At 38.3% G+C, this 16,879-nt stretch overlaps 2 protein-coding genes across 2 annotated transcripts; one reads left to right on the forward strand and one right to left on the reverse strand.

Moving 5' to 3' along the window:
- Positions 1 to 3,048: 3,048 nt before the first annotated feature.
- On the reverse strand, positions 3,049 to 9,183 carry LOC122082861 (transmembrane protein 64-like). The gene is made up of 4 exons (XM_042650666.1): positions 8,468 to 9,183; positions 7,137 to 7,373; positions 6,820 to 7,037; positions 3,049 to 3,561 (listed from the first exon to the last, which is right to left on the reverse strand). The coding sequence occupies exons 1-4, from the start codon at positions 8,711 to 8,713 to the stop codon at positions 3,381 to 3,383; spliced, it is 882 nt and encodes a 293-aa protein (XP_042506600.1). The 5' UTR covers positions 8,714 to 9,183; the 3' UTR covers positions 3,049 to 3,380.
- A 3,276-nt stretch (positions 9,184 to 12,459) lies between these two features.
- Positions 12,460 to 16,555, forward strand: LOC122081374 (peptidyl-prolyl cis-trans isomerase CYP18-1). The gene is made up of 5 exons (XM_042648472.1): positions 12,460 to 12,616; positions 12,700 to 12,774; positions 15,014 to 15,175; positions 15,611 to 15,769; positions 16,150 to 16,555. The coding sequence occupies exons 1-5, from the start codon at positions 12,614 to 12,616 to the stop codon at positions 16,231 to 16,233; spliced, it is 483 nt and encodes a 160-aa protein (XP_042504406.1). The 5' UTR covers positions 12,460 to 12,613; the 3' UTR covers positions 16,234 to 16,555.
- The last annotated feature ends 324 nt before the right edge of the window (positions 16,556 to 16,879 follow it).

Raw genomic sequence — 16,879 nt, forward strand, 5'->3', positions numbered from 1 at the left:
TCTTTCTCTGTAATGCAAGCAATACTGAGAGCTGTGAGGACAAACGTTGTAACCCTATTCTCCATTGATAGTAAAACAGGATTTCATCTCATTGGGGATGTAGGCAACCTTTTCAAATCTCGTAAAATCCGTGTGCATTGTTTGTTTTGTTTTCCATTATCTTTTGCATTGTTTTAGGGTTGCGTTTCTACAGACTATGCACATGTAGAAACCTTGTGCATTGGATACACCTTTTTCTAAGAAGTGAATCGTTGAGATTTTTTTTTTAATCCCTCAAATCAGCTAAAAGTTGTTATGAATTATGATCAATGGGGTTCATGTAGGGGTGTCAACGGTCCGGTTTGGTGCGGTTTCGGTCCGGTTCCACCGGTTTCGGTGTGACTTTGGAAGTGACCGAAACCGACCCATTAAGGATTTATCGGTTTCGGTCCGGTGTCGGCTTCGGTGCGGTTTGGGTTCGGGTTGGTACCGGTTTGGATTTATGAGGTTCATTTCGGTTTGGATCGGTTTTTTAAACCGGTATGGAGCCATTAGGAAACAACCAAATGATGAATTGGTGAACTTCGGTTTCTTAAATCGATTTGTAACCGGGTTGGTTTTGGTTTTTGGTCTAGTTTGGATTCGATTTTCCATACAAATGTATACAAAACTATACAAATTTTGATTTTTTTAATGAATTTTGGAGTGTTTCGGTTTCTTACCGGTTTGGTTTCGGTTTCAGTCCGGGTTTGGGTTTTGAGCCGGTTTCGGTTTGGTTTTGGGTTTATCCGGTTTTCGGTGCGGTTCGGTTTGGTTTTGGGGTTACAATACTCGAAATCGAACCGAACCAATAAGGCTTCGGTTCGATTCGATCCGGGTTATTATCGGTTTGGTCCGGCCGATTTTACCGGTTCGATTTAGGAATTGACACCCCTAGGTTCATGTTTGGGGAAGCTTATCGGGTGGCTTCTTTGAAGACAGCTTTTAGAGTTTATGTTGATGTTTACAACATAACCAAGTGATGTCCCCTGGACTTCTGGGCCTTCAGAAGCTTCGTATTTCAAACTTTTTGAACGTTATAAATATAAGAAATTGGGCTTCTAGAAGATTAGACCAGAGGCTTCATTAAGAGTCCAGTAACTTTTAGCCAATCTGCTCTTTTCTAATAGCTGGAAGTGACTAGCTTTTGCTTGACTAAAAGTAGCTTTTCAATTGGAAACCACCAAGAACCTCCGATGGGAAAATGGTCACTTCCTTGTCATTTTCTCTGTTGGAAAAGTTTCCGTCTTTCTAATACTTACAAATTTTCCTACTCTGCTGAGTTGGATGGATATCTCTCCCTCTCATCAATAAGGTAGAGTTTTACCTAAAAAAAAAAAAATATTGGTTAGGGTTTCCTCGTGTACTAATTGGGGTGAAAAAGGGATCCCTTTATAATCTTTAAATTGGGGATAGAGGAACAATGAATTGAGCAAGGACGTATAATTTAATTCTACATATTATTTGTACGTCCAACCTTTTCCCAAATAAATATATGAAAATAATTAGTTCACTTGGATTGCACAAATATTTGCCATTTGCCATTAGTAAATACCATTGATAGCCACCAATGGTGAGACTAGAGAAAATTAGGAGTACAATAGGTTTGGGTTGTGCTAGGTTTTTTTAATACTCTAGGTTAACCCTAGGTCATCTTAATTCAATCCAAATTCAACTTAACTTGATGTCAAGCTGAGATATCTAAGCACATGCCCAAATATCTAATTAAAATGAGAGTGTAGGAAGGTCCATATTGTTAACCCATCAGGCCATTAATGTTCTTTTTGGGTTTTATCCTTCTTGTCAGTGTGACCTCCATGTCAGCGTTGGCCCAATGGGAAAGGGTGCATAAGTATCCACCTAGGGAGGATGGGTATCATCTCACGATGATCCACAAGGGAGATCAGTGAGGAACATCAAGTAGCCAAAGGGAAAATTAACTCTAGTAGATGATCAAAACTTTAAAGGCAATAATAGTTGGATATATAAAGGAAAAAAAAAAACCCTGCTGATTTTGTTAAGCTCATTACAGCCTATCTATTTAGAGGGTACCAAAGGAAAAAATAAAATAAAATAATTTATTTAGAGGGCACCATCTTGGTGCAAGAGCAAAGTTACTTCATTGTGACCAAGTGGTTATAAATTCTAGTCAGAATCTACCTGGAAAAAAAGTGGATTCAAGTAAAAATATAACTTCTTAGCGAAGTGGAGGGTACACCCTTGTTCATCATCTCATTGTCATGGAATGGTTATGAAATGGAAGCTAAGACTCCATCCTTCCTCCCGGTGGTGAAGAGTCCAAGAGTCCTCCTTTCACACCTCTGTCATCATCGGTGGAGGCTCTTAAAAAGACATAAATGGTAAGACTTTTGGTTGTAGACTAGTGGTGCCTCGTTAAAGATTTTACTTGATTTTAATTCATTGGTGAATGATGACTACCCATGTGGGTAGAGAATCTGGACTTGCTTTGTTGCAGGTGATTGGGAGTTCATTGGGTGTGAAAATCGTCGGCAGCCATTGTACCAGTGCAATGAGTATCGGATGGTTGAGCCCCTTGAGGTGCATACTCAGATGCTCTCAGCCATCCGATGTTCAGTGCACCTCACTGCTCACTGCGGAGGATGTGGACTCCGCTTCATCTAGCTGTTCTTCAACCGTTGATCCCTCTATTGTGTAGATATCCATTCAATTGAAACCTTTCAAATGAATATGTTTCCTCTCCCTGAGTCATGATTCACGTCTTCTTAGATTTATCCCTTCTTTATCTCATCTTCTCCCTCTCATCACTCGTGACACTGCATCTCCTAAGCCATTTGATGTGAAAGAAAAAGAACCCTTCTTTCCCTCTCAGATACTCTTTTCTCTGGATCGCCTATAATTTACCAAAATCTAGGGTTAGGGCAACTTTGGGCCAATTCTGATCGATTCTTAATCACCACGATGAGGCCGGTCCCTGTTTTAGTAGACTCAGCTATGAATATGCATGAAGAAATGAATGCAGAGCTGTTTCTTTCACTGCTATGCAATCGATTACAATAAAAACTTCTTTTCATTGAATTACTCTGTGGAACTTTGAACGTCCTAATAAGTTCATTACTTTCCACTCCTCTGTGGAAGAGGGTCAGTCATGTTCACTTTGAACGTTACAACTATATGTATATATACACTTAAACAATGAATGCCTTCTCCCAGCAGACTATTGTGGTTTACCCTGTATCATCCATGACGAATTGGCAATACCGCTCGAGTGGCCAAGCTCGGTGATGAAAAAAATAGACCAGCAAGTGCCTGGAACAGCTAGTTTTAGCTACAGAGATTAAACCAGCTCCAAAGGAAGAAATTCTCTCAAAGTTGAAACAGGCCTACGATAATAGTAGATCCTCTTCTTCCTGCAATTCCTTCAGCTTTCTCTTTGCATAAACTGTGATAATTATGGTAGTAATCACTGTAAGACAGAAGCCAAGGACATTGAAGATGGTCTGCTGTGCTGAAAGGGACCTCTGCTCCTGGGATGCCTCAGCCAATGTCCGTATTAGAATCCCGCTGTAAAACAAATGCAAACACTTAAAAAAAGTGAATGAACAGGCGATTATATTTCATAACAAGACTCTTTTCTAACAATGATATGCAAAGCCAGAGTAGTGGCTGTCGCTTTTTCTGATTATCCCACACCCGCACACAAACATGAGAAGACGGTGCAATAATGGAGTGCATTTCATTAGTACAAGGATTTATCCCCGGACTTAAATCAAAGTATTATGCTGATATCCCATATTCTCTCTCATAAAACCTGGGGCACAAAATGATCATTATAACTCTGCGTGTATTTGAATCTGCACTCGATGAACATTTTGCAGTGTCCTATTTCCCTTGCAATTCTATCAATATGGTATTTTTTAGATTCTAACTTCTTTGTAGGTGGGTTGGGGGGGGGGGGTTCTAACACCGTCTTTACTAGGAAAATGTTTAGCAGACCCCAGGAGGTCAGCCATATAGAAGAACCCCAAATTGGATTGTGGGCCTCATGGAATTAAAGTTCTTTGAAAAGAGCAAGGAAATAGGGGATACCATGAGGCCCAATCAAATTTGCAGGATCTGATAGATAGCTGACCCCAGGGTCGTCCTAGCGTTGCTCCTTTTACTACTATCCCAATTACAAGTAGGTTCATCCATATGTAAGTCCTGTGTCACAAGCATATGCTGTATTTTGTGGTCTGTGCTTCTTAGCGCAGTTGGTTGGTGCAGAGTACAGTAGAGCACTTGCACTCGGGAGGTCCCAGGTTTGAGACTCCATTCCACATCTAGTCCCCCACCCCCTTGTATCCCCCTACTTTGTAACCAAAAAAAGCATCAGATGAAGCTCTTTCCAATCATCTTCATCAACCACATATAAAGTGTGCTTCACATTTTTTTGTTGTTGCTCCTCTCAATATTCTAGCCATCTAAGAATCAAATTATATTTCCACATAAAATAAAATAAAAGGAAAATACAGACAGCTGATGCATTGAACCTTGAAGGCTGTTACAAAATAATCTTAAAATGCATATGTTTTCTCAATAGAACACATGTTTTTAAAGGTTTTAATCTTGTCTACACTTCGTCTGAAGGATGCTCATTAAATATGCATTGAACAATTAGTATAAGTACAAACTTGCATACTTCGATGTTTTTATTATTTTTCAAAATAAAACAAAGTTCTCAAAAAAAATGTTCATTATCTGAATCAAATAATGACTCCTAAATGTATACACACATGTACATTATAGAAAGAGGATGCGTGTTGCCGCTGTTTTCAGCTGACACAACAAATGTTATTCCAAAAACAAGTTAACCAGAGAAAGACGTTTACTGTTGGCCGTAAATGTATATTACTCTTGACAATCTAATGGATTATAGTTGAGTTCTACCCAAAAAAAAAAAAATGGTATTACAGTTGAGACTGCTTGTGTTTTGAGTGCCCAAACAAACATGGAGCAATGGAGCAAAGAGGGGAAAGATGGCCTAAAGGAACTTCATAAATAAAACTGGGACTTTTTATGCTAAATTACTAACCAAAATTTTGACAACTAACCACTTGGAAAAGAAGCATTGCAACTTCCATATCATATTCATCACTTAAAAATAATTGCAGAATCGAACTGTTCAATACTGTGATACAGAGAAGTAAGGACTCAATGTTACACGGAGTGTCGTTAATAAACTTTGCCTTGAGATGATGTTGCGTTAATGCGCCTATGAAGTTGACTAGGTGAATGAAGACACGGTTCATGCATTACTCTTTCATCAACATTATACATGTCTCCAAACTTGCTAAGAATCCACAAAAAAAAATATATGAAAATTTGACACCACTGAATATTTCCTCCTCCATGTATGCCACCAAGTCAGTAGTCATAAACCAATATTGGCCAGATGATCCTATAAGCTTTCTAACATGACACAATGACTTTGTTAACTCACGATCCAAAGTTTTAATGTGCTACCATCATTTAGGGTAAATCTACAACCTAACTTTGAGCTTTTCACAGTCCATATCACAAATACCAAAAAAAGTGAGGAGTTGAATTGTCTGGGACTTGGGACTTGGGACTTGGGACTTGGGACTTGGGACTTGGGAGTGGCTGGTGAAGATACTCAAACAGGATTGAAGACTGCTTTTCTTCAGGTATTGATTTATGACAGGCTTGTATATGTCTTTCTGGTTACTTGGAAAACCCAACCAGAACCACCTTCGCCCTTTTCTATGTTACACAAGCAGTCCCTTCTGGGGCTTTGATGAAATCTCTCCAAGATCCTGCTTTCCCATCAAGATTTTCTTGCATCCTTGGGTTGGCATGTGAGTTCTAAACAGCAACATGCATCTTCCTTAGAACCTTTCTAAACCCCAGTTCCCAGTCTTATTTTCTCTTCTTCAACCCTAATCAATCACTAAATTTTCAGCACCATCCATTCCCTCAAATTCCTAGCCTAACTTCACATCCCTTCAGCCCAAAGCTGCTACCCATTTAGAACTTCTCCATCCTCCCACATCAATGATTCATTTCAGGGACAGTGTTTATCACATCCTCTTCCCCCGTCCCTCAAACTGTTAGGTCTTTTGAGCATTTACGGGTTAACTTCATCAAGCTTAATTTAAGAGGGCTGTTTGCAGGAGGACCTGGCCCTAACTGAAATTGGAGGAGGTACCGTTCTCGTGGCCCACCACCCATTGAGGAACACAAATAAGATATAGCAGTCCTGAGAGCCCAGCACTTAATTGCTGCAGAGGTACTCAGTGACTGCAATTGCATGGATTTCTTCAAAGAAAGTTGGTCCTGGGAGGTTATCTCACAGGCGTACATCTTGGCTATCTCAAAATTCCCATAGATATATAGAGGTCAGCAAATGGTGAAGCAGATGAGTTAGCCTCATCTTGGTTTCACAGGAACACAATGTAGTTGAAAGGAGGGGGAGTTCATCTTATTGAATAGCTATATCAGATTCAGCCGATTACTTCCTCCTGAATATCTTTGTTCAGTTTAAATGCACATTTGCTTCTCCTCCACTCTCTTTTTTATTTTATTATTATTATTTTTTTTTTTGGGGGGGTGGGGGGTGGGGGAGGGGTGAGTTTACTCAAGTGTAAGCATTTATGAGTATGTTTGCACTTATGGATGTACCTATGCATAAAGCATGAACAATATTAGCTCAAGCATGGAGATATAATAATTAAAATAAGCTTTTCACTTCCTATAAAAATTAAGGACGAACTTAGATAGATGCTTAATGCTAAAGAGAAATTTACGGGAGAGATGTCATACCTGTAGATAGCAACAAAAACTTCAGGCACCATTCCCACCAATGACCCCAAGATGTAAGGACCATACTTGACATTTGTTGCAACAGCAGCATAATTAAATATAATGTAAGGAAATGGAGAAATCCTAAGTAAGGTCACAGCTCGGAACTGATGGAACCAATTTCCTTCACCAGCTAATCTAATTAAGGCTGCTTTCTTTGACCATCTCTCCAACCATCTCTGCATAAAACTCGTTACTGTTAATAAGAAGCAGCAAACCTAACTCTGTTTCTCTGGCATGAGTAACATAGTAACTTGAAAGTACCCTTAGATACTCACATGGATTTTATGACGAAAGCAAGAACCAATGAAATATGGCAATGACACACCCACACTGGCTCCTGACATAATTAGTAGGAATCCGAATCCATAACCAAAAGTCATTCCAGCCACCCACATAGAAGGTGTAGATGGCAACAATAGTGCAGGAAATAATGCCACAGAGACAAAGAGTACAACCACGAGTACTGGTGTGCTGAATGTGTGCATCTCCCAATTTAGGACTGGGATAACCTCCTGTCACGGACATAATAAGTCAGAGAAGGAATATAAAAGAGGAGAACACACTGTAAAACATAAAGAACACCATTTCTGGTGGAGCCCTTTCATCACACTTGCTAGGCATCCTATAGCCAGGAGCTGTTGGAACACCCAAGGAATAGAGTCCACAATACAAGGCCATAACGTATGTTATCAAGGACCAGCAATAAACAATCAAGGTGTTCAGCTCAGAAGCATGGGTTGGTATCTAGTTTTAACTAATTTTCATTTAGGAGTTCAAACTTCCATCAATTGGCCTGATCTGTTAACAATTCTAGACAAAGTCTAATGGAGATGCAAAAAAAGATGCCCACTACCATAACTAATAGTTTAATTCTGTGTTTCTTTTGAATTCATTAAACATATTTCAATGGGCGTCTGATTTCCTACTTGTAACAGGAATCAAATTGAGCAGATAACACAACTTATCCTATGATGTTTGACAAATCCAATCATTGTAGATCATATATCCCCAGTAGTATGAATTGTCAGCTATCCAAAATAGAGCCCTAAGGAGAAATAAGGTCAATTAGAATTTGTAGAAAATCTACTAAAGCTCAGAATAGGGATGAGCTAGCAGTCACAGGCTTCCTGTTGGTAATTAAATTAGATCAAACGAATCGTTGTAATTAAAACAACTGAAAGAATATCTAGCCCATAACTAACTTCAACTACTAAGGAATAAAATCATACTTCTACCACTACACTCTTTTTTCTTCTTTCTACATCCAGTAATCCAAGCATGATTTTATTTTATAGGAGAAATGCCCAACACATTTCGATTGCCAATTGTACGATATTGCGCTTCCATTATATGTTCACTCTTAAAACTAGGATTATATCAAATACATCAGAAAACATTCCAAAAGGCTTGCATATGTTTGCATGAGTCTGATGCATTGCAAAACTACGGACAACATGTCCTCATTGCCATAGATACAGGGGCTGAATGAAGCTATATGAAATGGAAATTGACCAGAACATAAGAAGTGTACATTACAATGAAGATATGGAATTGCAGTAAAAAATCGGAACTGATTAAAGAAAAGACCAACGATAACAACAATTACCTTATTCAAGATAATAGGCAAGACCCAGATAATACCAACAACGGCAAGAGCCAAGACGCAAATACCAAACAAAGCGACCTTCACCCACCACCAGAGAAACCTTACGTTCCTAGGACATTGAGGCTCCCCTCCGAAGTCCCCGACTTCACGATCATTTAAGCAACCCAGTCTCACATAATCCCCATTGCCGTCAGCCATCTGGAGCTTCAGCTCCGGAGCAACAGTATCATCGCTTTCATACGTCATTGCTCCGCTGAATTCAACACCACCAATGCCAAACCCACCAAATTTCTCCAATTCAAGAAACCCCGAATTCAATATAAATTAGTTGAATTATAAATTCAACCCCAGAAAAAGATCAAGGGTTCCTTCAAAATCTGCTAAGCTGCAGAAGAAGAAACCCTAAAAGCAAAAGCATAGATAGAACCAACTTAAATTGGCACTTTAATCTCCGGAAAGAGAACACCATACAATTTGTTCTCTCCCCTTTACGAAAAGAAAGAAAACCCAACTGATTTTCCCTTCAATAATCGCAAAAATCCAACCTTGATCAGAGAAAAGAAGAAAGCCGCGAGAAATCGTGGCTTTAAAGAAAGCAAGCAAAACTAGTGACAGAGAAGACTGGTAGATGGAACAGTTGATACGTAAATCAAGAACAGAGATGGACAAAAACTCTTTTTCCTTTTTTATTTTCTTAAGAAAAGAGAGATGAAACCTCGTTGGATTAAGATATTTCCAACTGTGGAAATTTGCCAAACTAGAAGCAAGAAAACAGGTATTAATGCATAGATAAGCCACAACAGCCATCGGATTGGAATATTTAAAATCGAGATCAAATTACGAGATCTCCGTCGCGACCTCCTGTACGCATCCTGCACTTGCAGCATACTGTGCCACGTCGCATTCCTTCGTGAAACGTGGCATACCCTCTTGACACCTAGTATAACTGTAAAACCGAACGATTCGGATCTTCTGTTTCGTGTATCTAACGGTCAATCATACCATTGGTCCATTGCCAGTAGTTTGTGGGTCCACACCTCTTTACATTGTTATTCGTTCCGTTGCTACAGTCAACGTCTCAACTGTGATAGAGCTGGCAATCTCGTTTAACACATAATAATCGCTTCTTTTTTTTTTTTTTTATCTTGATTAATTAAATTTTATCTAAAAATTAGTAATTAAATAATTAAATTAGTGATTAATCTTTTGACAGGGTGGAAGCTTGAAAGAAAGACTGTAAAAATCTTATATTGTACTGCATCGGTGTAGTGAGGATCTGGACGGTTGAGAGCACCACAGAGTGTATGTTCTGGTGCTCTCAGCTACCAAGATTTTCACTGTACTAGTGCAGTGTGATAGAAAATGACTGTTCAAAACCAAGAATGAGGAGAGAATAAAAAAAAAAGCTTTTTGTTTAAAGTTTTTAAAGGTCTAAACAACTTCAACGACATGACAAGTGTTTTTTCAATACAATTGTGATTGGTTGAGGATTTTTGTTGAACAAGCAAGATGCTTGCTTATTATATGCATTAGTGATTAGTGTTTATATTCTAATCAATCTATCCAAATCATTGCATGAAGCTGGACTAACTACTTAAGACGAGCAATAAAATCAACTCATGATAGATGCAAGGGCAACGACAGCACAATAGGAGTTAGGAAGTATAAGAGCAAATAATGGTGGTAGTGAGGTGGTTTATGGATTGATAATTGCAAGTTGATGATTGCTTGTGACAACTATGACATGGTTTGACTAATTGGAATCAAAATCTGAGTGGGTGAATTGCTTGATTCGAATCGAAATCAGCCGAACCTGATCAAATAACTTTATATGGAATCAAGGATATCAATTCTTTGTAGGAATGTTAAGCTTCTATTTTCAAGATCAATATAGTAAGCGAGACTTAAAGGTCTACAAGGGTTTCTATTCCGTTGGTGTGCTGAGTCCCCTATCTAATTGTATAGCGTATGATAGTGCCTCATGTGTGTCCCTTTCTCTCTTTACACAATAGGGAGTAGATATGTCATTTCACGAGAGGGTGGAGACAGATAGACATAGAGAATCACCACCATATGTTATGTAGCGTGACGATGTTTTTTCTCCCTCATTTTTTAATCTATTTCATAGCCATTAAATGCTTTTTTTCATCTGTAACGTCTTGGACAATTCTTTAGGTAGAAGAAGGAATTTTAACTAACATAGATAAACCTATGAAGTTTATGCACAATGAAACTATCCCTTACAATAGGTCTCTCTCCCTCACTCTCATTGATTGTTGATAGAATCAGCTAAAACTGAAGTAACATTTAATAACTAAATTTAGTTAGTTTTTAAGTGAGTTACACAATGATTGGTAGGAGTGAGCATTAAATTGTTCATTTTATATTGGTCTAATGTTATTTTCCTTCCCTCAATTTAACCTCAACTTGATGAGCTTCAAGGGCTCTCAAATCCTCCCACTTTCACTGTTTTGAACTATTGTGATTTGGGCAATAGTTAGGAGGAATTATGCTATGTTTGGAAGGCCAAAAATGGATAAAAAAATGTGTTTTGACTTTCTTTTATTTAAAGAAGGATCATTTCTTTTTTCCTTCCCTTAATTTAGTATCACACTCATATTTGTTGAGCTCATGTACTTTCCCGAGTTAATTGGTATTCCTCAAATTTAGTTGTGATTGGTGAAAAGTAAATTATTGACTATGGCTAAAATATTCCCTTAGTTTGGCAAATAAGCTGCACCAATTATACCTGTTAGTATGAAATGAATCTAAAATTTCATCTTCTTTAATTTTTTTTATAATTAAATTTATGTAAACACCTCATTCTTCACCCTCTTTTTCTCTCTCTTAATTTTAACTTTTAATATGAACTCATGATAAAGATAAAATCTCTTCATTCATGGGTTCTGATATTTGAATGAGGCTCTTAAAATATTAAAAAAAACATTATGAATCTCTCTCAATAGGATGGGAGTAATGACGAGATCATAATGGAGGATAAAAAGATTCCTTAGATGAAAGAAACTTTCTTCTAATTGGTGTCAATAGTTCAAGGCCAAGTGAGAACACAAATGGATCTCCTTCAAACAATATATCAACCCACCTAAAATTGATGGAATAGAAGAAAAGACATTTCAAACCCTCTTCAATAAACTTAGGAGTAACATCGCAATGGTAGGTGCAGAGATTGCATAGGTGAAGGAAAACTTTTCCCTAATTGAAATCAACTCTTACCAACTTGGTCTAAAATTGGGTTTGGGTGGATCAGACTCGCTTGCCACCAATTTTAGTGGGTATTGCTCTTCAAACCTAGGGGTGCAAGTTTGGCCTTGACTGCCCGAACCCACCCTTGGCCCGCCCTAATCTCGAACAAGTATCGACCCAAAAATTTTGGCCCTAAGGGCTGACTCTACTCTGAAATTTCTGACCCTGAGTCAGGATCAGGGCAGGTAAGGGTTGATATGCCTTTGGCCCGCCCAACCCACCCTAAACTCAGCCCTGATTTTTTTATCATGACTTTGGCCCTAGTTTTGGTCTGACTTAGCCTTAGTTTTTGCCCCTGATGTTGACTCTGATTGTGATCCTGATGTTAATCCTAATATTAACCTAATTTTAGATATCGTTTGACATGGAGTCATTGACACCTCAAAATCCCTAATATATATTCTCACCAATCTCTCTTGCTTTTTTTATGTAAAAAAATAAGGTATACTCAGTCCTTGATGGCAAACCAAGGTTAGGGTCAAGATCAGGGTCAATCAAGGTCATTCTAACCCTTGATGGCAAACCAGTGTTAGGGTCAGGGTCAGGATCAATCAGGGTCACCCCAACCCAACCTTAAAAATAAGGGCCAATCAGGACAGGTAATAGTTGAGCCTAGGTTGAAGTTTTGTGATCCTGAGTTAGGGTCAAGGTGGATTTGGGCTTAGTTAAGGGGACTCAGGGTTGGGCTAAGGTGTTAAGAAGCCCGGCCCAACCCGACCCCTGTTCAAACCGACCTGGTTCAAACCATTTAACATCAAAGAAAGCCAATGCCGCGAAACCGAGGACGACCTCAGCTAAAGAATTTTATCGGATCATCGTCAAAGCCCTTCACTTCCGCGGGCTTCTACTATTCAAGTTTCAACTCTGTTCTCCAGTGAGCAAATGGTTTGTGTTGAATCTCTTTGTTTCGTCGATCATCTATTCTCTTCTAATTTATGCTCTAATCCTATATTGTTTTGTGGTTACAGTCAGTCACATTGCACACAAATCTCGGCGACATAAAGTGCGAGATCTCATGCGACGAGGTCCCCAAAACAGCAGAGGTTCGTAAATCCCCTCCCGCTTTGAATTGAAATTGGTCTTGCTTCATTCATTTAATTGTTGCTACAATTTCAGGGCACTTCAAAACCCTAGGAAAATTTTGTTTGGTTTGAGTTCTCAAGTAAGTTTATTTATTTACTTAATTGTATGTGACAGTTCATAGTGGTTGTTGGAGATTCGATCAAAATCATAGTATGGGCATTTGCATGCGCTCTCTGTCTGATATATAAATTAGTAATTCTGCTTGATTGCTGATTCCACAAACAGGATTTGGTCTTACTGTTTCCTGTAAGGTTATGAACCAAACGACCATTGGACGTTTGGCAGTATGATTTTCTGTTTTAGGGTTTTTAGGTTTTTAGGGTTTTAGGGTTTAGGGTTTAGGGTTTATGTGATTTTTTTCCGCATTACACCAGCTGAATGTTTGTATGTTGTATAGGCGCTTCATCATAAAATTAACAGTATTGTAATTTTAGGTTTAAATCCGGCAGAAGTATTGCCAACAATTGAGCATTCAGATGAAATGAGTATGTTCTTTGCAATCATTATGGTTTGTCACTTAATAGACTTTACACAGACAATAGGTGTTGATACTGGTATATCTACCTGAACGGCAATGAAAATGCAAAGGCGGTACTTACCTATAACTATGTTAAACTGTAAATACAGGCATAGAACCGTGGCCAGATGTTGAAATTTATGTTTCAGTTGTTGCTCTTGCTCTTTAAAGACACTGGTGCACAAGGCTTCACCTGGAAGCTGTATATCTTGAACAGAAAAAGCTCTTTCTATGATTGGTTTAACAGTGGAATTGTGTGAAGTTATGTGTACCAGACAATGTTAAAGAACCTGGAATTGGACGGGGAATCGGCCTCCATCGATTCTTATCCAAATTGGATCAGAATTGTCTGGAACCCTAGAAATTGGAATCAGGAACGGGAAGAAGAAGCAACTATTTTCTCAAAATCTATGATTTTTTTTGGGATTTTTGATTCAATAAACTTAAGGATCTCCCTACAAGAGGTAAATTTCATTTTTTTTCTTTGATTTCACCGACTAAAAGAAGGAAACAATGTGCAAGAATAAAGATCAAATATGAATAATGGGTGATTCAAAACTCAAAAGCAAGTTGCAGGTAGGTTAACACCCATAATTTTCAATCTTCATAAAATTGTGGGGGACTACTACAGCCCTTCTCTTTTTATATGATATGATACAACAAAAATAGGAAAACCCTAGAGTAGGAATGGAGAATCCTTACATGCCTTCTCTAATGGTAAGTATCTAGAAGACTAACAAAATAGGAACTACTATAAAACAGAAACAAACAACTATGTTGCACTAACCACTACATAATAAAGTGTCAACTACTGAAACTAAAAACTCCAAAAGTCCTTCACGCAAGGATTAAAGGAATAACTTATTCATGGGCCTAAACCTGACCCATAAAGTGGACCAAGCTCCAATGCAAGGGCTGGGCTCATTGGGTTCTCACCTTACCCTTACACTTCACAGCAAACCTTCATTCTGCATCATTAACTCATTGTCCTTCCATAAGCACTGACAACTAGCAACAGGAACCAGATTTACTCGAGAGTGAATAATTGGGTCATGTCAACATACTTTTTCTTGCTTCAAATGCGTAACCTTCCGGTTGTATCCTATGCTGTTCCCAAGCTATTGCATTTCTGGAAATCCATATGGTTTCACCTGCTATTAGCGTCTCTAATGTTTCTATGGGCTTCCTTACCCATCTCATCTGTGTTTATCATTATAGCGGTACATGGTTTACATTGCTAGATCATATATGTCTGAAAGTTTTTTTTTGGTTTGCTAACCATATTTTCTCCCCAAGAATGCATCAACTTCTGGTTTTCTCTATGTGTTTGCAAAACTTGGCAGGACACCGAAGTAGAGAATTTAAGGGCATGCAGCTTCGGTTCTTAACCTACGGTTCTGTCCTTTTTATTTCAACCAAGTTCGTAACCATTTAGTGTCAACCTGATTATACGATCTCATGATCAAAGCAGTGTCACGACAAATTCCACATCCTTGCTCTGTTCAATTTCTATTTCAGGACTTGCATGGACTCCATGTATAAACTGTTTCACTGAAACGTTTTGCTGGAATCCTCATTTTCTATTGAGCTGATGTGTGATACTTTTGCTTCTACCTGGTATGCTTACTAAGAGAATGACATGAAAGGTTTATAAATTCTTATAGTGATTGATTTGGATGCAGAATTTCCTGGCACTATGCGCCAGCGGTTATTATGATGGCACCATATTCCATCGGAATATTAAAGGTTTTATGATTCAGGGGGGAGATCCCACAGGCACAGGCAAAGGTGGAACTAGCATATGGGGTAAGAAGTTCAATGACGAGATACGGGAATCACTCAAGGTAATTTAATTCATCTTTCTTAAAAGGCAAAAACCAACTCTATGTTGTCTTTTGTACTCTTGGTTACCTAATCTGCTTCGAGTTCTCATTTGCTGATCACTGATAATCTCTGTCAGTTTGGTCTGAAGGCCTTCTCGGATTCCATCCATTGAAAATATCTTTTCTAGGTTATTGCCATTTAAGGTAGACAATTTTGTGTGGCTTGTGTGACATTTTTTTTTTTTGGTCTCTTCCTTTGCTTTAAGACCATGACGGTCAGAGCGTGTTTTCTGATTCAAAATGTGTGGCCATTGTCAAACAATGAATTGTGTGCAACATGAAGTGATATCTCTTCTTACTGTTTTCCCCTCATCTCTTATTTCTGTATTGTTGATAATATATTGAATGAGCTTAAATGTTTCTGTGAGTATACTAATCTCTATTTTTTATTTGCAGCACAATGCAAGAGGGATACTTTCAATGGCTAATAGTGGGCCAAATACTAATGGGAGTCAATTCTTCATCTCATATGCAAAGCAGCCACATCTGAATGGATTTTACACCGTCTTTGGCAGAGTTATCCACGGTTTTGAAGTCCTTGATCTCATGGAAAAGGTATGTGATGTATAAGTAATTCCGATTATAGTGTTGTCAAGGTATTGGAGGGGTGCCTAAGCCACAAGACGCCTTAGGTGTGCAGCATATGTAGTATAGAAAATGATGATAAAGTAATTATGTTTATATGCAATATCAATGCAATATGACATAATAATGCTAGTAACGATATAATAAACAAAACCAGCATATAGCTTGATATTTCACTGGTTTACGTTGATTTATTTTGACAACTATGATTCTGACAACACTTGTTCTCTCAAGCACCTCAAATAATGATGGTCGTGGTAAAGCAATAAACAAAATATAGTCCTCCAATGTTTCTGGATATTAAAGAAAGGGACTCTCAACTCATACAGAATTTCTTTGGATTTGTGCAGACTCCAATTGGACCTGGGGATCGACCTCTTGCTGAGATCCGACTGAATCGTGTTACCATCCATGCAAATCCTCTTGCTGGCTAGATTAACGACATGGGAAAACTTTTAAGTTCTTTAGTATTCAGCTTCCTATCCTCATTGCATTGCGTTGTTTTCTTCCTCATAGAGAGGGCTCAAAAGGGTTTCTAGTGTTAATTATAGGATACAGCTCTTGCACATTGTATAAATCTTCCCCTCTAACTCTGCTAACTATTGCCTAAAAAAAAGAAAAAAAAAATGTTTTTGGACTATTGTGTTTACTGTAGGAATCATGTAGTCTCGGGACGGAACATGGTAAACCATTACAATGTACTTGTTATGAAACAAATTCGTAAAGGCCTAGCTGAGGATACTTTTTAATTTTGAAGTTCTGGTTTCCCTTAGATGTAATAGAAGTCACAAGAGATTGGGAATCTATTTAAAGATTACCCAACTTTATTGCAATGGAAATAAGGCAAACCTATATCTTTATGGGAAAAAGAAGTTTAAAAGACAACGCAAACAACACGGCATGTTAGACGACTCGGAAGGAATGTCACAATAGCATCATTAGCTCATGTGCGTTATCATTATCAGATATTATAGATTACGCCAAGGTCATCCACTTGGACAAGATGGCATTCTCTTACGCTGATGTCAAGATGGCCATTGGAAACTTCTCATCTGATAGAATCATGGCACCATAAGAAAA

Source organism: Macadamia integrifolia, chromosome 6 (assembly GCF_013358625.1).
Source record: "Macadamia integrifolia cultivar HAES 741 chromosome 6, SCU_Mint_v3, whole genome shotgun sequence".
NCBI lineage: Eukaryota > Viridiplantae > Streptophyta > Magnoliopsida > Proteales > Proteaceae > Macadamia > Macadamia integrifolia.

Excerpts from the sequence above, each read along its gene's own strand:
- LOC122082861 (XM_042650666.1), bottom strand. The coding sequence starts at position 8,713 with ATGACGTATGAAAGCGATGATACTGTTGCTCCGGAGCTGAAGCTCCAG. Across the intron at positions 7,374-8,467 it reads TGCCTATTATCTTGAATAAG|GAGGTTATCCCAGTCCTAAA; the intron begins GTAATTGTTGTT and ends TGTCCGTGACAG. Across the intron at positions 7,038-7,136 it reads GCTTTCGTCATAAAATCCAT|AGATGGTTGGAGAGATGGTC; the intron begins GTGAGTATCTAA and ends AGTTTTATGCAG.
- LOC122081374 (XM_042648472.1), top strand. Across the intron at positions 15,176-15,610 it reads AGATACGGGAATCACTCAAG|CACAATGCAAGAGGGATACT; the intron begins GTAATTTAATTC and ends TTTTATTTGCAG. Across the intron at positions 15,770-16,149 it reads TCCTTGATCTCATGGAAAAG|ACTCCAATTGGACCTGGGGA; the intron begins GTATGTGATGTA and ends GGATTTGTGCAG.